The 22922-nt window shown below is 49.5% G+C and overlaps 1 protein-coding gene across 3 annotated transcripts in view; it reads left to right on the top strand.

Annotated features, from left to right (window-relative positions):
* The window catches only part of LOC140489179 (uncharacterized), a 37366-nt gene that overhangs the window by 5246 nt on the left and 9198 nt on the right, over positions 1-22922 (top strand). The window contains exons 2-6 of one of the 3 annotated variants that reach the window (XM_072588430.1): positions 12144-12212; positions 14034-14363; positions 16725-16837; positions 17952-18017; positions 20442-20519. In XM_072588430.1, the coding sequence (XP_072444531.1) occupies positions 12144-12212; positions 14034-14363; positions 16725-16837; positions 17952-18017; positions 20442-20519 (656 nt within the window). Of the gene's footprint in view, positions 1-12143; positions 12213-12269; positions 12311-14033; positions 14364-16724; positions 16838-17951; positions 18018-20441; positions 20520-22922 lie in introns of those variants that run through there. The other 2 variants (XM_072588433.1, XM_072588431.1) reach the window with 2 other exon arrangements.

Here is a 22922-nt window from a genome sequence, read left to right as displayed (position 1 = left end):
AGAGAGAGAGGTCACAGAGAGAGGTCACAGAGAGAGAGAAGGCACAGAGAGAGAGGTCACAGAGAGAGAGAGAGGTCACAGAGAGAGAGGCCACAGAGAGAGAGGGCACAGAGAGAGAGAGGTCACAGAGAGAGAGGTCACAGAGAGAGAGACTACAGAGAGAGAGAGGTCACAGAGAGAGAGGTCACAGAGAGAGAGGTCACAGAGAGAGAGAGAGGCCACAGAGAGAGAGAGGTCACAGAGAGAGAGGTCACAGAGAGAGAGGGCACAGAGAGAGAGAGAGGTCACATAGAGAGAGGTCACAGAGAGAGAGGGCACAGAGAGAGAGAGGTCACAGAGAGAGAGAGGCCACAGAGAGAGAGAGGTCACAGAGAGAGGTCACAGAGAGAGAGAGGTCACAGAGAGAGAGAGGTCACAGAGAGAGGTCACAGAGAGATAGGTCACAGAGAGAGAGGTCACAGAGAGAGAGAGGTCACAGAGAGAGAGGTCACAGAGAGAGGTCACAGAGAGAGAGGTCACAGAGAGAGAGAGGTCACAGAGAGAGAGGTCACAGAGAGAGAGAGGTCACAGAGAGAGAGAGGGCACAGAGAGAGAGAGGTCACAGAGAGAGTGCACAGAGAGAGAGAGGTCACAGAGAGAGAGAGGTCACAGAGAAAGGTCACAGAGAGAGGTCTCAGAGAGAGAGGACACAGAGAGAGAGGTCACAGAGAGAGAGAGGTCACAGAGAGAGAGAGGTCACAGAGAGAGAGAGGTCACAGAGAAAGGTCACAGAGAGAGGTCTCAGAGAGAGAGGTCACAGAGAGAGAGGCTACAGAGAGAGGTCACAGAGAGAGAGGCCAGAGAGAGGCCACCCCCACTCAGGGCCTGGAGGTAAAACAGGACCCCAAGGTGTGTCTGGGCGATGGAGGGAGGCGTCAATGTGGACAGTGTGCAACAGCAGCTGCCTAGACAATGTGAGGCACAGGCTCCTCAGGGAGGTCAGAGGTCAGCTCTTTATTTTATGAAAGGCCTGGGGCCAAGTAGGATTTGGACCCAGGCCTCCTGGCTTCGAGGCAGTGACACTACCACTGCACCACAAGCACTCTGTTATGGGCCAGACCAAACCCCCTCAAAAGATATTCCGAAGATAGCTGAGACCCTGTTGTTTCCTGATGTTTAAGGGTAAAAGTGAGCGACTGTGTTCTGGATGGAATTGGATTGGTCAAACGGCTCAAAATAGAGCAACAATACACTGTATTCGTGCTCTGGAGTTAAAGTTCAACGGAAGAAACAAGAAATCAGAATAACTTAATTCTATTGGAAAACTTAACAGAATGGTAGATTAATTAACTACTAACAGTAACTGTTCCTGTTATGGACTAGGCCAGACCCCCTCAAAATATTTGAAGAAGGTAGCCTAGACCTGAGATTTGTTTCTTATTTTAAAGGTAGGTGTGATGCGGATGTTCCAGGTGTGATGCGGCTGGTCAAAACACTTGGCTTTAAGCAAAATAGAATTTGATTAGATTCTCTACGGTGTGAAAAGAGGGCATTCAGCCCCACGTACCCTCTGAGGGGTAACTCGTCCAGATCCATTCCCCTCTGAATGATGCACCCAACATGACAGGGCAACCTAGCACGGCCAATTCACCCTGACCTGCACATCCTTTGGATTGTGGGAGGAAACCCCCGCAGACACGGGGAGAACGTGCAAACTCCACACAGACAGTCGCCTGAGGCTAGAATTGAACCCAGGAAGCTGGCAGCTGTGAACTGCAGTGCTAACCTCTGAGCCACCGTGCCACCCCTACAGTTTAAACACATTCAAACGCGTAATTAGGTGTGGCCAATCCTGGGGCGGTGGTTAACACAGCTTTTGGGCTGTCAAATACTTTCTGACAGTCTGCCACCCACTGACCTTTCCGGCCTTTCTTCAGTAATTCAGTGAGTGAAGCTGCTAAAGTTCGGCACAAATTTCCGATAAATCCCAGGACCCGTGGTACTGGTCTCTTTGCTGATGGTGTGGGAAACTCTCCAATAACCTTGGTTTTCACATTCCGTGGGGCCATCTGACCATGTCTGACAAGAAGGTGACTTGGCCTTTGCCAAGTTCACACTTAGTCAGGTTTATCACCAAGCCTGGCTTCCGCAATTGATCAAACAAGTCTGATAAATGTTGCAAATGATTCTTCCACGTGTGACTAAAAATCACCAGGTCTTTGATGCATACCACGCAATTGGGTAAACCAGCAATGATCTTATTGGTTAGGCTTTGAAATGTGGCTGGCACATTTTTCATACCAAATGGCATGACTTCCAACTGATACGGTCCATTCGGTGTTAGGGAAGATAAAATTGCCTTCACTCTTTCAGAAAATAAGTACCTGCCAGTTTCCTCAGAGTAAATCCAACTTAGAAATATAAGTTGCTTGTCCCACCTTTTCAATACTGGTCTTCCAAGCGTGAAATCAGATAGGGATTAGACTTTGTAACTGCATTGACTTTGCAATAGTCCACACATAACCGTGGGGGTACCATCTGACTTTGGCACCACGACTATGAGTGAGCCCCAGTCACTGTAACTCACTTCGATTATGTCGTCTTGGAGCATGTGCTGTATCACCTTCTGAATGTGGGCTAACTTTAGAAGGTTAAGTCTATAAGGATGTTGCTTAATTGAAACAGCATTTCCTATATCTATGTCATGCGTAATTAGATTCGTACTGCCCAGCTGAGTCCCACTTATTTTCCCTTGTGATAGCACAAACTCTTTTAGGTCATTTCGATTTTTCTGTGAAAGTTAACTCAATAATTTATGCTAATTTTTGAGAACTTCCTCATTGTCCAATTTAACTTGAGGAATGTCCAATTCAGAATCCTCTGAACTTGGTTCTTCCCTCTGTGCTGTAACCAATAACACTGCCTCCTCTTGCTTTCCTTCCCTCTCAAAGTACCTTCTGAGCATATTCCCATGACACACTCTGTGAGATTTCTTCCTGTCTGGAGTCCTTATCAAGTGGTTCACCTCCCTCAATTTCCTTTTGATTTGATACGGTCCACTAAACCTTGCTTTTGAAGGCTGACCTGTTACTGGAACTAACACTAACACTTTATCTCCATTAGCAAATGGTGAAGTTTTGATTTCTTGTCTGCTTCCTGTTTCATCTTACACTGTGATATTTTTAAATGCTGTCTAGCCAACTCCCCTGCTCTATTTAACTGTTTCCTAAAATTTGACACAGTCCAAATACGTGGTTTCTAAACTCTCGCTTTCTCCTTATTCTGTATTCTTTGATTTCTCCTCCTGTTTCAATTAGTGACTTTGTGACCTCATTACCACACAGTCAGGAAACATCCCAAGATGTGTTTCCTGTAATACCTCAGTTGCCTAATTTTCTACTGGCTTTTCAACCACACGAGGCAGCACTCCTACCTGTGACCCAGCTGTATCGTTCGAGAGGACAAGTTATATTCCTGGAGCCAAGACTTCTTCCAATTCTGCTAATCATGACATCTCCACTTGTCACTGAACACTTTCACCTCACTCCAAATAATTGAACGCTTCTTGTCTCACCGTGAGTTCCACATACTAGCACGTTTTCTGGCAGTAGCCCTTCTGAGTTACCAATCTCCTCATCTCTCAACATCAACATGACCCCCGTATCTAGGTAAAACCAAGGACTGCAGATGCTGGAAACCAGAGGCTAGATTAGAGTGGTGCTGGAAAAGCACAGCTTCCTGCCTCTATTCCTGATGAAGGGCTTTTGCCCGAAACGTCGATGTTCCTGCTCCTCGGATGCTGCCTGACCTGCTGTGCTTTTCCAGCACCACTCTAATCTCGGATCATGATCCCGTATCTCTTAATACTGTATCCTCTTTACCTGCTGCTCCAGCCTAGGTGAGTAAACTTCACCTTCACAAATAAAGAGTATAAGAAGATCAGGCACTTCCTCCCCCACTAACCTCTGACCAGGTGGTATATTCTGGTGCAGCTTTCTAGCCTCTACTGTGCTTTCTGTTACAACTCCAACAAAATTCCCTGGCTCATCCCGTTTTCCAGCATCTAACTTCCCAGTGCTCTCCCTAACCCATCAACACTGTGATTTCACGAAGCTTACTTTATTGCAGTGCAAACACTGGAGTTTTTTTAACTCCTCTGTCCCCCCTTCATGGGGTTCCTTGTCTTTATCCTCACTGGGTTCTACCTTTCCCTGACTGTGGGAGGATTTCTCTTTCCCCCTGGTTTCTATCCCTCATAGATTGAAATTGATGTTGGAAGCCAAACTTTGATAAATGGGCCAACCGTCAGCCCCTTCAGCTGCTAATCTTGCGGTTTTTAAACTCTCTGCTCTTCCACATGAGTTCTCACGACTTCAGGAAGTGAAGTTTTGAACTTCTCCAAAATAATTGTCCCACGAAGAGCGTCATAGATTTGTTCTATTTTTAATGCCCTAATCCACCTATCAACGTTACTCTGCTCGGTCCTTTCAAACTCACCATGTATTTGAGCAGGATCCCTCCTTCGATTCCTTCTGGTACAAGTTCATATACACTTGAGATGGCTTGCTCCACCCCTCATATTCCCCAGATACCTCCTCCGATAGTGATGCAAATACCTCACGAGGTCCACTGACCAGCTTTGTCTGGATCAACCAAACCCACATGGTCACTGGCCACTGCATTTGTTTAGCCACCTTCTCAAATGAGATGTAAAAGGTTGCTGTCCCCTTCTCCTCGAACTGAGGCAAAGCTTGGGATTTATTTAAAGAAATCCCCTCCAGGCCTTTGGCTGCCATGGCTCTCTCACTCACTACGTCCACCTTCTACCTTCATCTCCATCCTTTTAAGGTGACTTTCCGGTCTAAGTGACAATTTATGAAGTTCAAACTCTCTCAGCTTCCCCCTTTCCTCTCTCTCTCCCTCCCCTTTCCTCTCTCTCTCCCTTTCCTCCCTCTCTCCCTTTCCTCCCTCTCTCCCTTTCCTCCCTCTCTCCCTTTCCTCTCTCTCTGCCTTTCCTCCCTCTCTCCCTTTCCTCCCTCTCTCCCTTTCCTCCCTCTCTTCATTTCCTCCCTCTCTCCCTTTCCCCCCTCTCTCCCTTTCCTCCCTCTCTCCCTTTCCTCTCTCTCTCCCTTTCCTCCCTTTCTCCCTTTCCTCACTCTCTCCATTTCCTCCCTCTCTCCCTATCCTCTCTCTCCCTTTCCTCTCTCTCTCCGTTTCCTCCATCTCTCCCTTTCCTCCCTCTCTCCCTTTCCTCCCTCTCTCCCTTTCCTCACACTCTCCCTTTCCTCCCTCTCTCCCTTTCCTCTCTCTCTCCCTTTCCTCACTCTCTCCGTTTCCTCCCTCTCTCCCTTTCCTCACTCTCTCCCTTTCCTCCCTCTCTCCCTTTCCTCACTCTCTCCCTTTCCTCCCTCTCTCCCTTTCCTCTCTCTCTCCCTTTCCTCCCTCTCTCCGTTTTCTCCCTCTCTCCCTTTCCTCTCTCTCTCCATTTCCTCTCTCTCTCCCTTTCCTCCCTCGCTCCCTTTCCTCCCTCTCTCTGTTTTCTCCCTCTCTCCCTTTCCTCTCTCTCTCCCTTTCCTCTCTCTCTCCCTTTCCTCCCTCTCTCCTTTTCCTCCCTCTCTCCCTTTCCTCCCTCTCTCCCTTTCCTCTCTCTCTCCATTTCCTCACTCTCTCCGTTTCCTCCCTCTCTCCGTTTCCTCCCTCTCTCCCTTTCCTCCCTCTCTCCCTTTCCTCTCTCTCTCCCTTTCCTCCCTCTCTCCCTTTCCTCCCTCTCTCCCTTTCCTCCCTCTCTCCCTTTCCTCTCTCTCTCCCTTTCCTCTCTCTCTTCCTTTCCTCTTTCTCTCCCTTTCCTCCCTCTCTCCCTTTCCTCCCTCTCTCCCTTTCCTCTCTCTCTCCCTTTCCTCCCTCTCTCCTTTTCCTCCCTCTCTCCCTTTCCTCTCTCTCTCCCTTTCCTCCCTCTCTCCTTTTCCTCCCTCTCTCCCTTTCCTCCCTCTCTCCCTTTCCTCTCTCTCTTCCTTTCCTCTTTCTCTCCCTTTCCTCCCTATCTTCCTTTCCTCTTTCTCTCCCTTTCCTCCCTCTCTCCCTTTCCTCCCTCTCTCCGTTTTCTCCCTCTCTCCCTTTCCTCTCTCTCTCCCTTTCCTCCCTCTCTCCGTTTTCTCCCTCTCTCCCTTTCCTCTCTCTCTCCCTTACCTCCCTCTCTCCTTTTCCTCCCTCTCTCCCTTTCCTCCCTCTCTCCCTTTCTCCCTTTCCTCCCTCTCTCCCTTTCCTCCCTCTCTCCTTTCCTCAACTCTCTCTCCGTTTCCTCCCTCTCTCCCTTTCCTCCCTCTCTCCCTTTCCTCTCTCTCTCCCTTTCCTCTCTCTCTCTCCCTTTCCTCCCTCTCTCCCTTTCCTCACTCTCTCCCTTTCCTCTCTCTCTCCAATTCCTCCCTCTCTCCCTTTCCTCCCTCTCTCCCTTTCCTCACTCTCTCTGTTTCTTCTCTCTCTCCCTTTCCTCCCTCTCTCCCTTTCCTCCCTCTCTCCCTTTCCTCTTTCTCTCCCTTTCCTCCCTCTCTCCCTTTCCTCTCTCTCTCCCTTTCCTCCCTCTCTCCCTTTCCTCTCTCTCTCCGTTTCCTCCCTCTCTCCCATTTCTCCCTCTCTCCCTTTCCTCCCTCTCTCCCTTTCCTCTCTCTCTCCCTTTCCTCCCTCTCTCCCTTTCCTCTCTCTCTCCCTTTCCTCCCTCTCTCCCTTTCCTCCCTCTCTCCCTTTCCTCCCTCTCTCCCTTTCCTCTCTCTCTTCCTTTCCTCTTTCTCTCCCTTTCCTCCCTCTCTCCTTTTCCTCCCTCTCTCCCTTTCCTCCCTCTCTCCGTTTCCTCCCTCTCTCCCTTTCCTCTCTCTCTCCGTTTCCTCCCTCTCTCCCTTTCCTCCCTCTCTCCCTTTCCTCTCTCTCTCCCTTTCCTCCCTCTCTCCCTTTCCTCTCTCTCTCCCTTTCCTCCCTCTCTCCCTTTCCTCTCTCTCTCCGTTTCCTCCCCCTCTCCCTTTCCTCCCTCTCTCCCTTTCCTCTCTCTCTCTCTCTTTCCTCCCTCTCTCCCTTTCCCTCCCTCTCTCCCTTTCCTCCCTCTCTCCCTTTCCTCTCTCTCTCTCCCTTTCCTCACTCTCTCCGTTTCCTCTCTCTCTCCCTTTCCTCCCTCTCTCCCTTTCCTCTCTCTCTCTCCCTTTCCTCACTCTCTCCGTTTCCTCTCTCTCTCCCTTTCCTCCCTCTCTCCCTTTCCTCTCTCTCTCCCTTTCCTCCCTCTCTCCGTTTCCTCCCTCTCTCCCTTTCCTCCCTCTCTCCCTTTCCTCTCTCTCTCTCCCTTTCCTCACTCTCTCCGTTTCCTCCCTCTCTCCCTTTCCTCCCTCTCTCCCTTTCCTCCCTCTCTCCCTTTCCTCCCTCTCTCCCTTTCCTCCATCTCTCCCTTTCCTCCCTCTCTCCCTTTCCTCTCTCTCTCCCTTTCCTCACTCTCTCCGTTTCCTCCCTCTCTCCCTTTCATCCCTCTGTCCCTTTCCTCCCTCTCTCCCTTTCCTCCCTCTCTCCCTTTCCTCACTCTCTCCCTTTCCTCTCTCTCTCCCCTTTCCTCTCTCTCTCCCTTTCCTCCCTCTCTCCCTTTCCTCTCTCTCTCCCTTTCCTCCCTCTCTCCTTTTCCTCCCTCTCTCCCTTTCTTTTCCTTTTCGTTCTGCCAGGGCATTTCATCCCTTTTCTCTTTCCCCTGCTGTTAATTGTAACTCAAACAGTTTCAGTTCTTCCTCTCCTGCCTCTAACCCAAGCTGCTTCATGTTCCATTGAGGTTTAGCTATTCCCAAAGATTCCGACCGCATTTCCAGCAAATTTAAATGTCGAATTGTGGCTGTTATTCTCTCTCGTTTTCTCACTGCGTAGGCAATCCCAACTCCAGCCTGACTGCCAATTCCAGCGGCTTTGCCTTGGTCACCTTTTGTAAAGCCCCCAAAGTCACTTCTTCCACCCCCAGAAAACTCTTTGTGACTGAAACAGCCATCTACTGCACCAAACACTGTTTAAACCACCCGAATGCAAAACCTGGAACAAAAGACACTAACACCTACCACTCCGACAACTCTAATCCCAAATTGGAAGTATAAAGTAAATCCTGGACGAGCCCCCAGTCTGAAATAGCCCAGGCCAGAACCCCCTCAAAACATTTTCAGAAGGTAGCCCGGACCCTAATGTAGATGTGTAGTGGATAATCCAGGAGCGATGCAGATGGTCAAACCTCTCGGCTTAGGGCAAAACAGAATTTATTTAATCACAAGCAAAAGGAAACAGAATTTACAATAACACCTATTTGAAAACCCAACCGACTCAATATAGCAACTTAACTAAGGAGCTGTTCCAATTCCCGCAACATCCCATTAACACACTCCTTGGCAGAAGGTAAATTCAAACACACGTTCTAAAAGGCAGGAGGGAACAACATCCAAAGAGATTTCTGACAGAAAGCCAGTCAGGAATCAGCTGCTGAAGCTTGGAATCTTTCAGCACTGCAGCAGCATCTCACTGCTACAGCTAAAAGAAACTAAAAAAAAAACTGAACTGGGAGAATGGACCACTCCCCTGCCATTGTTAAACTAGGCTCTCGGACCAGACATTTCAGCACCTCTGCCTTTACAACCTCCCTTGAAAACAAACAACAAAATAATCTTGTTAAGGTGACAGTAACATCCCATAAATACACCCTTGACAAATGCAAATTCAATAAAATAGATTTGTCTCACATCCAATTCCATCAGCAGGAAGAGAAACCCCCAGCTTTTAGCTGTGACAGAGCGGGGAATAAGATCTTCCACCTTCTAGACCCGAGTAGCACTGCTACTGAAAAACTGAAACAAAAAGTCCTGGTTCTGTAGGAGCTTGACTCCACCCATTCACTCTGCTTCTATTGTTCCAATTTGTTACAAAGAAAGGCTGGAGAGGCCGGGGCTTTTTTCACTGGAGCACAGGAGGTTGACCTTATAAAAGTTTATAAAATCATGAGGGGCATAGATAGGGTCAATGGTGATTGTCCTTTCCCCAGGATGGCAGATTTCAAAATATACAATGTAGGGAAATAGATGGGGAAACCTTGAAAAATGTCCATATTACAGAGGAGGAAGTGCTGGATGTCTTGAAATGCAATAAAGTGGATAAATCCCCAGGACCTGATCAGGTGTACCCTAGAACTCTGTGGGAAGCTAGAGAAGTGATTGCTGGGCCTCTTGCTGAGATATTTGTATCATCGATAGTCACAGGTGAGGTGCCGGAAGACTGGAGGTTGGCAAATGTGGTGCCACTGTTTAAGAAGGGTGGTAAAGACAAGCCAGGGAACTATAGACCGGTGAGCCTGACGTTGGTGGTGGGCAAGTTGTTGGAGGGAATCCTGAGAGACAGGATGTACATGTATTTGGAAAGGCAAGGACTGATTCAGGATAGTCAACATGGTTTTGTGCGTGGGAAATCATGTCTCAGAAACTTGACTGAGTTTTTTGAAGAAGTAACAAAGACGATTGATGAGGGCAGAGCAGTAGATGTGATCTATATGGACTTCAGTAAGGCGTTCGACAAGGTTCCCCATGGACACTGATTAGCAAGGTTAGATCTCATGGAATACAGGGAGAACTAGCCATTTGGATACAGAACTGGCTCAAAGGTAGAAGACAAAGGGTGGTGATGGAGGGTTGTTTTTCAGACTGGAGGCCTGTGACCAGTGGAGTGCCACAAGGATCGGTGCTGGGCCCTCTACTTTTTGTCATTTACATAAATGATTTGGACGTGAGCATAAGAGGTACAGTTAGTAAGTTTGCAGATGACCCCAAAATTGGAGGTGTAGTGGACAGCAAAGAAGGTTACCTCAGATTACAACAGGATCTTGACCAGATGGGCCAATGGGCTGAGAAGTGGCAGATGGAGTTTAATTCAGATAAATGCGAGGTGCTGCATTTTGGGAAAGCAAATCTCAGCAGGACTTATACACTTAATGGTAAGGTCCTAGGGAGTGTTACTGAACAAAGTGACCTTGGAGTGCAGGTTCATAGCTCCTTAAAGTGGAGTTGCAGGTAGATAGGATAGTGAAGGCAGCGTTTGGTATGCTTTCTTTTATTGGTCAGTGTATTGAGTACAAGAGTTCAAAGTTTGGGAGAAGGTTTGTAGCTCGGGTGCTCGTTGTTGTGGTTCTGTTCGCCGAGCTGGGAATTTGTTTTGCAGATACAAATCACTATAAATGTTGGAGGAAATCACAGAAGCGCTTCACAGGAGGCTCCCAAGCACTGAGGATGTCACCTAGACAGGGGACGAAACATTTGCAACACAAATTCCCAGCTCGGCGAACAGAACCACAATATTGAGTACAGGAGTTGGGAGGTCATGTTGCGGCTGTACAGGACTTTGGTTAGGCCACTGTTGGAATATTGCGTGCAATTCTGGTCTCCTTCCTATCGGGAAGATGTTGTGAAACTTGAAAGGGTTCAGAAAAGATTTACAAGGATGTTGCCAGGGTTGGAGGATCTGAGCTACAGGGAGAGGCTGAACAGGCTGGGGCTGTTTTCCCTGGAGCGTCGGAGGCTGAGGGGGTGACCTTATAGAGGTTTATAAAATCATGAGGGGCATGGATAGGATAAATAGACAAAGTCTTTTTCCCTGGGGTGGGGGAGTCCAGAACTAGAGGGCATAGGTTTAGGGTGAGAGAGGAAAGATATAAAAGAGACCTAAGGGGCAACCTTTTCACTCAGAGGGTGGTATGTGTATGGAATGAGCTGCCAGAGGATGTGGTGGAGGCTGGTACAATCGCAACATTTAAGAGGCATTTGGATGGGTATATGAATAGGAAGGGTTTGGAGGGATATGGGCCGGGTGCTGGCAGGTGGGACTAGATTGGGTTGGGATTCTGGTCGGCATGGACGGGTTGGACCGAAGGGTCTGTTTCCATGGTGTCCATCTCTCTGAGTCTCAGAGGGCACTTTTTAAAGGTGAGAGGAGGGAGATTTAAAACAAAGGAGAGAGGTAATGTTTTACAGAGAGGGTAGAATTGTTGGGGTGTGGAATGCACTTCCCAAGCAGTAGTGGATGTCGGTACAGTTGCAACATTTAAAAGACATTTTGCTAAGTCCATGTATAGGAAAGGTTTGGAGAGGTTATGGGCCAGAGGCAGGCAGGTGGGACTAGTTTAGCTTGGGATAATGGTCAGCATGGGCTGGTTGGACCGAAGGGTCTGTTTCTGTGCTGTATGACTCCATGATTCTATGACAGTTTCAAATACACAGGAAGGTAAAGTCTGGGAGATCAGTCAGGAGGGCATTGGAATTTTCATGTCTGGTATAGCCCTGAATCATGATTTTAGCAGCCAATCAGCAGGAGTGAAGTCAGGTGATGGTGGAAGTAGGGGGAGGGTCTTCGAGACTGGTACCTCATCTGGGGATCAGTGTCTTCTATATCCAGCCATGAGCTCACAGGCATCACTGGCCAATGTTTATTGCCCAATCCCTAATTACCCTCAACCACAGCGTGGACAGACTGAGTCAAGGTCAGAGTGGTGCTGGAAAAGCACAGCAGGTCAGGGAGCATCCGAGAAGCAGGAAAATCGACGTTTCGGGCAAAAGCCCTTCATCAGGAATGAGATCTCTCCAGTGCCAGAGGCTCCCTGCCTCCTGTTCTTGCTCCTCGGATGCTGCCTGACCTGCTGTGCTTTTCCAGCACCACTCTGACCTTGACTCTAATCTCCAGCATCCGCAATCCTCACTTTCATCTTGTGAACAGACCGACTCCACCTCAGAAAAGACACAGGATGGCGTCGGAAGCTGGGGGATGGAGTCGGCACTGAGTATCACGTTTCAGTCTTCCTGATCTCTAATGTCGGGGCAAACCCTCACTCTTACACACCCCGGGGGGGGGGGCGGTGGGGGGTGACAGAAAGGTAAATATTACTGACCTCAGGCTGAAATCGTGCAGGCTCTGGTCACACAGCTGTTTTATCAGCTACAGAGTGGGATTTCGGAGTTCTGGAAAATATCCACTTTGATGGGACTTTCAGTCATCAGACAGGACAGTGAGCTGTCACTTGGGTGATGTACCCTCTCCTTCGGTTCTGGGACAGACAGCTGCTACTGCGTGTCCCACCTCACCATCAGTCACCTTCACCCAGCTGGATTGCTCCCTCTAACCCACAGCCTCACCGTTGACTGCAATGATGAAGACTTCTTCAGATAATCCCTCCTGTTGGACACGATTTCTGCACAGTGAGTGATTGAACAGCAGGGCAGCGTTCGGCACAACGGATACAGCTGGCTTTGCAACTGGCCTTTAAGAGAAGTCACCTTTAAGTCATCCATGTGCTGTGTGTATACAATGCCAAATGGCTGTTCGCACCGAAAGCAATCACCTCGCTGCATCGTCGCTTTAAGTGTGTTTTATTGCTTTAATGAAACTCCCTCAGCCCCCCTTCCCCTCCACATTCCTGACGGAGTTCCCCGGATGCTGCCTGACCTGCTTTGCTTTTTCCAACACCCGCACTGACTGTCCAGCATCTGAAGTCCTCAGTTTCTCCTGAAACTTAACTGGACTCACTGCCCAAACAGGTCAGAGACTCGGGAATAGTGCAGGGAGTAACTCCCCTCCTGACACCCCAAAGTCTATCCACCATCTACAGGACCCAAGTCAGGAGGGTGATGGAATACTCCCCACTTGCCCTGGATGGGGGCAGCTCCAACAACACTCAAGAAGCTCAAAACCATCCAGGAGAAAGCAGCCCCCCCCCCGCTTGACTGGCACCACGTTCACAAACATCCACTCCCTCCCCCACCGACGCTCAAGATGCACTGCAGAAATCAACCAAAGACCCTCAGACAGCACCTTCCAAACCCGTGACCACTTCCATCTGGAAGGACAAGGGCAGCAGATCCATGGGAACACCACCCCCCCCCCCCCCCCCCCCCCCCCCGTGAGCTCCCCACCAAGCCCCTCACCACCCTGACTTGGGGAAATATATCCCTGTTCCTTCACTGTCGCTGGGCCCAAATTCTGGAATTCCCTCCCTAAGGGGCATTGTGGGACAACCCACAGCAGATGGGCTGCAGCGGTTCAGGAAGGCAGCTCACCCCCACCATCTCAGGGGGGCAACTAGGGACGGGCAATAAACGCTGGACCCAGCCAGTGACACCCACATCGCACAAGTGAATTTTTTTAAAAAATGAATTAACCTGCAAGCGTTTATCGACCCCTGGTGCGTGACTGATCATTAGTCGGACATGAAGCCAGCCGTAGTTGAATAGTCAGGAAGTTAAGCTGCAGTGCACCCTACATCAGACAAGTGCTTCCTGTTTTCCAGTCAGTTGCTTTTATGTTGTGCCAACCTTCTACTGCCACCTGCCCTGTGGGGAGTGAGAGAGGGGTGTGAGAGGGGGGAGTGACAGAGGGAGAGCGGGTGAGAGAGAGTGTGAGAAAGAGAGAGATGGGAGAGACCCCTCCCCCCAGTGTCTTCTTCATCTTAACATGAAAGTCAGGCCACTTGGTGTATTTTCTCAAATGTTATCCCTTTCCCAAAAGGACAGCAGTGAGCAGAAATCTTCCCCCCCCCCCCCCCCACAGTGGGTTAAACCTAGATGGTGCCTATTCCCCCCTCAGGAAGGAAGTCTTTGAGAAGTATTTCGGCAAACTGCCCCCCCCCTCCCCCTGCCCCACTATGGGAAGTGGACTCATCCCGGTCAGAGGGGTGGCGATGGACACCCCATGACCCCTGGCAGCGAGGGGTTCGAGCTGGTGAGACAGAGTGAGCCCACGACCTCCAGAGGTCATCCCCTCCAGAGGAGCCATGCCCAATGCTCTTGTACAGGAGGACGCGGTGGGGGGGGGGGTCTAACCACAAGTCTTTGCTTTCCCCTTTATCTCTCCACCCTTCAGACTCTCTGCCTGTATTCCTAATGCTGGGCTTTTGCCTGAAACGTCGATTTTCCTGCTCCTCGGATGCTGCCTGACCTGCTGTGCTTTTCCAGCACCACCCTCAAATCCAGCCTCTGGTTTCCAGCATCTGCAGTCATTGTTTTTACCTTTCTCCTCTCAAGGTCAGGGGGACCTGAGATGTCAGATCAAGCAGGAAGAATTAATGATCGTAGCCGTGCTAAACGAGAGAGTGAAGATTACGTGTGAGTACCAGTGCCGACTCAAACGCCAGCCGGCAAACCTGACTTCCTCATCACTGCGTCCTGTCCCGTTCACCGTGCGACTCTACAAGGACCGTCAGGAACGCACTGTCTACCGTACCTCAGGCCAGGCGGTTGAACCCCGTGTCAGGGTGGACTGGGAGCTGACGGTGAATCACACAGAGCACAGCGGTGTCTATTACTGCACAGACTCCACCAGAACATCATCAGGGACACTGCTCCAAGTGAAACGTAAGGAGCAGAGCGAGGGATACTGTTCTTATTGAATCCAGTTGGTTTTATATTCCCCCACAGTAACATCCCTCGAAGAAGATTGTGTGGTTCTGGGTCACCTCCCCCTCCTCTAACTCCGATGAGCACAGACCCAACCGACTCCCCATAAGGGGATCGTTGAATCCCCACAGTATGGGATCAGGCCATTCAGCCCATCAAGTACCACACCACCCTTGCCGATCCCACCCATCCCCATAACCCAGCATTCTCCATGACCCATGCACCTAACCTGCACATCCCTGTGCACTATGGGACAAGTTTAGCCTGGCCAATCGACCCTGACCTACACACCTCTGGATTTGGGAGGAAACTGAGGAAACCCACACAGACACGGGGAGAACGTGCAAACTCCACACAGACAGTCGCCCAAGACTGGAATCGAACCTGGGTCCTTGATGCTCTGAGGCAGCAGTGCTAACCACTGAGCCACCATGCCACTACTGTTACAGGCATCACAGTTTTAGCCCTCACTGTCACCCCTCTCTGATACCCCTGACCATTTTACCCCTCACCGTTCCTCCTCCCTGTTATACATCCTCCTGTTATACCGAGCACAGTAACCTCTCACTGTTCCACCCTTCACTGTTACCCCTCTCTGTTATCTTTCACTGTTTTACCCCACAAATGGTCAGAGAGTCATCCAGCACAGAAACAGACCCTTCGGCCCAACCACTCCATGCCGAACATAATCCCAACTTAAGCTAGTCCCACCTGCCTGCTCCTGGCCCACATCCCTCCAAACCTTTCCCACTCGTGTCCTTATCCAAGTATCTTTTAAACGTTGTAACTGACATCTACCACTTCTCAGGGAGTTCATTCCACACATGAATCACACTCTGTGTAAAACATTTTCCCCTCATATCTTTTCTAAATCTCTCTCCTCTCACCTTAAAAATGTGCCCCCGGTCTTGAAATCCCCCCCGTCCGAGGGAAGAGACACCTACCATTATATATATATATCCCCCATAATTTTATAAATCTCTGTAAGGTCACCCACCAACCTCCCATACTCCAATGAAAAAAGGTCCCAGCCTATTCTCTACATGACTCGAACCTCCTATTCCTGGCAACAGCCTGGTAAATCGCTTCTGAACCCTTTCCAGCGTAATAATATCCTTCCCATTACAGGGCAACCAGAACTGGGCACAGTCCTTCAGAAGAGGCCTTAACACGTCTCGACTCCCTACACTCAAAAGGATTGAGCAGTGAAGGCAAGCGTGCCATAAACCTTTTTAACCCTCCTGTCTATATATCACACACACTTCAAAGAATTATGTACCTGAACTCCTATCTCAAGCTGATCTAATAATTGTGGAAGTCCTGCCCCTATTTGTTTTACTAAAATGTAATACCTCGCATTGATCCAATGCCATCTGCCCCTCCTCAGCCCATTGACCCAATTGACCACGATCTCTTTAGATCGCCCTCTTCACTGTTCACAGTATCACCAATTTTGGCTAAAAATCACACAACACCAGGTTATAGTCCAACAGGTTTATTTGGAAGCACTAGCTTTCGGAGCGTCGCTCCTTCATCAGGTGGTTGACTTGATCAAGGAGCGTCGCTCCGAAAGCTAGTGTGCTTCCAAATAAACCTGTTGGACGATAACCTGGTGTTGTGTGATTTTTAACTTTGTCCGCCCCAGTCCGACACCGGCACCTCCAAATCATGGCCACCAATTTTGGTGTCATCCGCAAACTTACTAACCAAACTTTCTTATATTCTCATCCAAATAATTCATATAAATGACAAACCAAAGAGGACCCAGCACCGATCCCTGTGGAACACCATTGGTCACAGGCCTCCGATCTGTTAAAACAACCCTCCGCCATTACACTCGGTCTCTCCTGTCATTGAAGCCAATTTTGTGTCCAGTTGGCAAGTGCCGGCAAATGGGACTAGATTGGGTTGGGATATCTGGGTCGGCATGGACAGGTTGGACCGAAGGGTCTGTTTCTGTGCTGTACACCTTGATGACTCTATGTCTCAAGCTCCCCCTGAATCCCATGTGACCTAAATTTACTAACTAGTCTACCATACAGAACCTTGTTGAAGGTTCTGCTAACATCCAAGTAACCAAAGTCTATTGCTCTGTCCTCATCAATCTTCTTGGTAGCTTCCTCAAAAACAAACCTCCACCTCTTCAAAGAAGATTGATCCTAATTTCTGCAGTCCATCTCCTTTCCTTCAGTTTCCATCCTTGTATAATCTCCTGCAGTGAGTTCCCGCATCAGGACATGACCAGCAGGACGTTGACCGTGACACTCTCTGAACCTCAGGCTGCCTGCTGTCATTCCTGTGTGTGTTCTCCCAATCCAGATGCTGTTTACATGGAGAAGACTTTCACCCTGCAGTACCTCCTCAGGGCTATTTGCATCATCCTGGCACTGTACAGTGTGGCTGCCACATCGGTGGTTCTCATCAAAAGGAAGGTTAGTGTCTGACAGGAATCACAACTCCCTTTTGGAACGTCCTGAATGAGAGTGACTGGGATTATCCCAGGATGAGAGAAACTGGGAAAATTGGATCATCCCAGGCTTGGGGAGAGATTGGGAGACTGAGATTATCCCAGGATTAGAGAGAAGACATTTGGCTCCCTTGCCTCTGTCACTTAGTCCTTTGAGTGTCAGAGTTGGGATGTCATGTTGAGGTTGTACATTGGCGAGGCCTCTTCTGGAACACTGTGTCCAGTTCTGGGTCGCCTAGGTACAGGAAGAATGTTATTCAAGATGGAGAGATTTACAGGACGTCGCCAGGTTTGGAACGCTGAAGTTACAAAGAAAAGCTGACTAGGCTGGGACTTTTTTCACTGGAGCATAGGAGGCTGAGAGGTGACCTGACAGAGGCTTACAAAGTTAATCAGAGGTACAGACTGAATGGTAGATGCCTTTTCCCTCGGATGGGGGATTTCAAAACTCGGGAGACATTTTGAAGGGGAGAGAGATTTAAAGGAGATATGAGAGGCAAATGTTTTACTCAGAGTGTGATTCACGTGTGGAATGAACTTCCAGAGAAAGGGGTGGCCGCAGGTACAGTTACAGTGTTTAAAGGATATTTGGAAAAGGATGTGAATAGGAAAGGATTGGAGGGACACCAGGAGCAGGCAGGTGGGACAAGTTTATGGATTAGTATGGACTGGATGGACCGAAGGGACTGTTTCCATGCTGCATAAGTCTGTGACTCTATGACTCTGTGACTGTGATTATCCTAGGATTAGTGTAACTGGGTATCTGGGATTATCCCAGGACTGGACAGACTGAGAAACTTGGATATTTCCCAAAATTAGAGACAGTCGAGTTGGATCTGGTTTAAGGTTTTGGCAGACCATCCAGTGGGTGGGATAAGAAGATCTGAACGTCTGTCATGTGGAACCTACTGGAATGTGGATCTGCAGTAGATCATGGAGATCGATCGAGAAAGTGAGGGGATCTGCAGAGGCAGCAGCAAACTACGCCTTCCAGAGAAAACCAGAGGGAGGAAGGGCTGAATGGTCAGACCCTGTAAAAGGGAAGAGAGTGAAGCTCAGAGATCTTCTTTCTGTTTCAGACATGTGCCCAGTGTAAAGCTCACCCAGTGAAAGCTGCTGATCTGAACCCAGTGCCACAGGCTCAGGTAAGTGCAGAGGGTTATGTGGTACCAGAAACACCTCCCCCCCCCACAACCCCAATCCATTGGCCATTTTGTGGATCACGACACCCTGCTCTGGAAGGAGCAATCTGGAAGATTTGCAGATCGCACGTACGGGCCTGGGTCAACCCAGAATGCATCACAGCAGCGCTGCAAAGCTACCGGAACTTTCTTTTCCAGCTGTGACCGGCTTTCCCTTCTCGGGAAGCCGGTCTGAAGAAAGATTGATGTTTCCAATAACATAGATCAGAGGCCATTCGGCCCTTCAGTCCTCCTGCGCCATTCATATATGGCCACACATTGACTTTGCTTCAATTTCCCACACTCTCCCTACCTGATTCCTGGAGATTGGAAATCTGTCGATCCCTGTCCAATCTGTTCAGCAATGGAACGTCCTCTTGGGGGAGGGGGGGGGATAGAATTCCAATTGGGTGACACTCTCTGTGTGAAGAACTTTCTCTTCACCTGACTGCACCATTTAACATGTGCCCATGTCCCAACCCCACTTTCCTGCCTGCTACACATACCCCTTTATCCTGCTTTTCATCAGAAACCTCTCTTTCTTTCATGAATCTGTTGATTGATTCTGCCTTTCCACTGCACTCTGGGACAGTGAGTTCCACAGATTCTCAACCCTCTGGGAGAAGTAGCTTCCCCTCAGCTCAGTTTCGAACCTATCTCCTCTCGCTCTATATCTATGTTCGAGACTGTCGCAACACTGGTTTCACATAATGAATACTTTTCACCTTGTTACATACTGAATTGTTCTTCATCTTGTTAAGCAGCTCTACATAATGAATGCTTTTCCACTTTGTTAACCCATTACCCTTGCCTCCAGCACCCCGTTGCTAACTGTAAGTTCTTATCTGATCTGAGTCGTGCTCAGCTGAACCTCTTGTTTCACAAAACTCAGAACTTAACTCTTTCCCGGCCTGCTAGTACCCTGTACACCTTCTCAGAAGGAGAAAAACGGTCCTCGATCATTGAGGAGAACTCACCTGCTCAAGTTGAAAACGTGTCGAGGGGGTGTTCGATATCTGGGTGGCAGGGTGGGCAGTTACAGGGCCTCATTGTGAAGGTGCTGTTTCTGATAGTGTGGCACTCCCACTGTGCTGATGGGAGGCAGTAAATGGATCAGCCCTGCTCTGCCCTCCTTTTCTCATTATCAGAAGCCCACGAGAAAAATCAAGCCAAACATTTCAGCCACCTTTATCAGCAGCACGAACCAAAGCTAGGGAGTGGAAAGGGGGAAGATCAGGTCACTAACCTGAATGACTGGCACATTACAGTCTGTGATCCATACTCCCCAGGAAGAATTGCACTTTACAATCAATATTTTACAATCCTCGTAGTGATCATTAAAGACTAAATTGAAAACCGAGTGATTTAATGAGAGGACAAGGCCACTCTAAAATGGAAAAATGAAAATATTTCACTGTTTGAGGATCAAGTAAAACTAACACTCAAAATAAGCAATGTTTTGGGTAATTACTTCTACGTCGCATTTTCTCTGCTTAATGTGCAGGCCTGGCTGAAGATTATCTCTTTTACTCAATCCAGGGAGCTGTAACTGTTTCTAGCTGAACAGTTCACTTCTAGAACATAGAACAACACAGCACAGAACAGGCCCTTCGGCCCACGATGTTGTGCCGAACATTTGTCCCAGCTTAAGCACCTATCCATGTACCTATCCAATTGCCGCTTAAAGGTCACCGATGATTCTGACTCTGCCACTCCCACAGGCAGCGCATTCCATGCCCCCACCACTCTCTGGATAAAGAACCTACCCCTGACATCCCCCCTACACCTTCTGTCTTCAAAACATGCAAAACGATGTCATATAAAGGAACCTCATTAACCCCCATAACTCACCTTCTTGGCAATGTGGCAGTCTTGGGATATTCCAAACAGAAATTTGAACAGATTATCTTTCACCTTCCAAATCCCTTTGATTCAGGGACTGACCTGAATCGTTTGTATCTCGATCAAAATTAATTCTCTCTCTTTATAAACACCTGTTTATAAAGCTTTCTGGTTTCGCACTGATTTTGAATTTGTTATAAGGATAACTGTCAACATCGCGTCTCCACAGAGATATTTCAGAGCAATCACTTGTCCCATGGTTTTATTTAAGTATGGACAACCCTGTGAATTAATTATCGGAAGGTCATTTACCAGTTTCTCAGTCCCATGTTTTTCTTTCAACTTACCTTACTGTTTAAAACTTGCGTTCCTGAAGCAGAAGGTTGTTCCCCTGACGCACATAAGTTAGCATTGAAGAAAGTTCCACAGGATTCACGGTGTGGAATTTGTACTAAAGTTAATTTGCCTTTACTGAGCTGCACACGGGTTCCATGTTCAAAAGGATCACGAAAAATATTCCTGACCTCAGATTTCCCTGTTTTCCAGAAACCACAGAACTCTGAATCGCAGCACAATGCCAGAACAGAGAGCACAGGGGCACCTACAACTGAAGATGCCTACATGGTAAGGTACCATTCAAATGCAAAGACAGGCTACTTTCGATTGTGTCCTTATGTCACTGTACATTCCGAGACAGCATTACTGAGTGCAGGAGTCCTACAGTTTGAGGCATGTTGTATACTCAGTAACAGAGGCTAGGAATGTGCAGTGGGACAGGCTGAGTGAGTTGGCAAATGCATGGATGGATGTGAAGTGATGCACTTTGAGTGCAAAAACAGGAAGGCCGATTATTATTTGAAAGGCTGTAAATTGAGAGGGTGGGATCTTCAATGAGACCTGGGTGTTCTTGCACACCAGTCACTGAAAGGGAGTGTGCAGAGGCACGGTGGCTAGCACTGCTGCCTCACAGCGCCAGGGTCCCAGGTTCGATTCCACCCTCGGGCGACTGTCTGTGTGGAGTTTGCACATTCTCCCCGTGTCTGCGTTGGGTTTCCGCCCACAATCCAAAGATGTGCAGGTTAGGGTGGATTGGCCATGCCCCTTGGGCGCAGGCTAGATGGGTTAGCCATGGGGAAAACGCAAGGTTATGGGCGAGGGTAAGTCTGGGTAGGAGGGTTAAAGTGGATCCGATAGCTGAATGGCCTGCATCCACACTGTAGGGAATTCTATTGTACAGTCGGCAGTAAAGAAGGTAAATTGTATGCTGGTCTTCAGAGTAAGAGGATTCAGGACAACAGCAGGAATATCTCGCTGCAGTTGTACAGGGCCTTAGTGAGCCCACAGTCAGAGTATTGTTCCCAGTTTTGGTTTCCTGATCCGAGGGAGGATGTTCCTGCTACAGAGGGAGTGCCGCAAAAGTTTTATCAAATCGATTCCTGGGATAGTAAGATTGAAGTATGAGGAGAGATTGAGTCAGTTCGGACTGTCTTCACTAGGGCCATAGAGGAGTGAGGAGGGATCCGGGAGATCTAACAGAACGAGACAGGTTGGATGCAGGAAGTCTGCTCCCGATGGTGCGGGTGTCTCCTGGCTACGGGTCATAGTTTAAGGATAAAGGGTGAACGTTTCAGGCCTCAGATTATCTGTCACAAAATGGCGTTAAGGTCTAAACATGGCATGCTATGAAGAAGGACAACGGTGTGGCTGTGATGTCGGAAAGGATCAATTTAAAAATCACACAACGCCGGGTTATAGACCAACAGGAGTATTTGGAAGCACGAGCTTTTGGAGCGCTGCTCCTTCATCAGGAGTGTCAGTATTTACAAGGGGATCCCCGATAGGAGGGGGGTGTGTGTCAGTATTTACGGGGGGCGGTCCCCGGGGGAGGGGGAAGTGTGTCAGTATTTACAGGGTGGTCCCCCGGGGGGGGGTGAGGGGGGAGTGTGTCAGTATTTACAGGAGGGTCCCCAAGGGGAGGGGGGGAGTGTGTCAGTATTTACCTGGGGTTCCCGGGGAGGGGGGGGGATGGGGGAGTGTGTCAGTATTTACAGGGGGGTCCCCAAGGGGAGGGGGGAATGTGTCAGTAATTACAGGGGGATCCCGGGGTGGGGAGGTGGGGTGGAGAAGGGGGGAGTGTAAGTGTTTACAGAGAGTGTCCCTGGGGGGAGGGAGGGTGTGTCAGTATTTACAGGGGGGTCCCTGAGGGGAGGGGGAGTGTGTCAGTATTTACAGGAGGGTCCACGTGGGGGAGGGGCAGTGTGCCTGTATTTACAGGGGGTCCCAGGGCGGGGGGAGGGGGAAGTCTGTCAGTATTTACAGAAGGATCCCAGGGTGGGGGAGGGGTGAGTGTGTCTATATTTACAGGGGGTCCCCGGGGGGGGGGGGGGGGGGGGGGTGAGGGGGGAGTGTGTCCAGTATTTACAGGGGAGTCCCCAAGGGGAGGGGGGCATATGTCAGTAATTACAGGGGGATCCCGGGGTGGGGAGGGGGGTGGGGGGAGAAGGGGGGAGTGTAAGTGTTTACAGAGAGTGTCCCCGGGGTGAGGGGGGAGTGTGTCAGTATTTACAGGGGGATTGGGGTGGGGGGGATAGGGGGGAGAGTGTCAGTATTTACGGGGGGGTCCCCGGGGAGGGGGGGGAAGGGGGCATTGTCTCAGTATTTACAGGGCGGTCCCCGAGGGGAGGAGGGAGTGTGTTAGTATTGACAGGGGGGAGTCCCCGAGGGGAGGAGGGAGTGTGTGAGTATTCACAGGGGGGTCCCGGGGTGGGGGCGGGGGGGGAGGGGGTGTCAGTATTTACAGGAGTGTCCCCAAGGGGAGGGGGGAGTGTGTCAGTATTTACAGGGGGGTCCCTGAGGGGAGGGGGGAGTGTGTCTATATTTACAGGGGGTTCCTGGGGCGGGGCGGGGCGGCCCCAAGGGGTGGGGGGAGTGTGTGAGTATTTACAGAGAGTGTCCCCGGGGGGAGGGGGGAGTGTGTCAGTATTTACAGAGAGTGTCCCCCGGGGGGAGGGGGGAGTGTGTCAGTAT

The sequence above is a fragment of the Chiloscyllium punctatum genome, chromosome 18 (assembly GCF_047496795.1).
Source record: "Chiloscyllium punctatum isolate Juve2018m chromosome 18, sChiPun1.3, whole genome shotgun sequence".
Lineage (NCBI taxonomy): Eukaryota > Metazoa > Chordata > Chondrichthyes > Orectolobiformes > Hemiscylliidae > Chiloscyllium > Chiloscyllium punctatum.
Note: the sequence above shows the minus strand (reverse complement) of the source record. Positions and strands in the feature narration are given on the sequence as shown.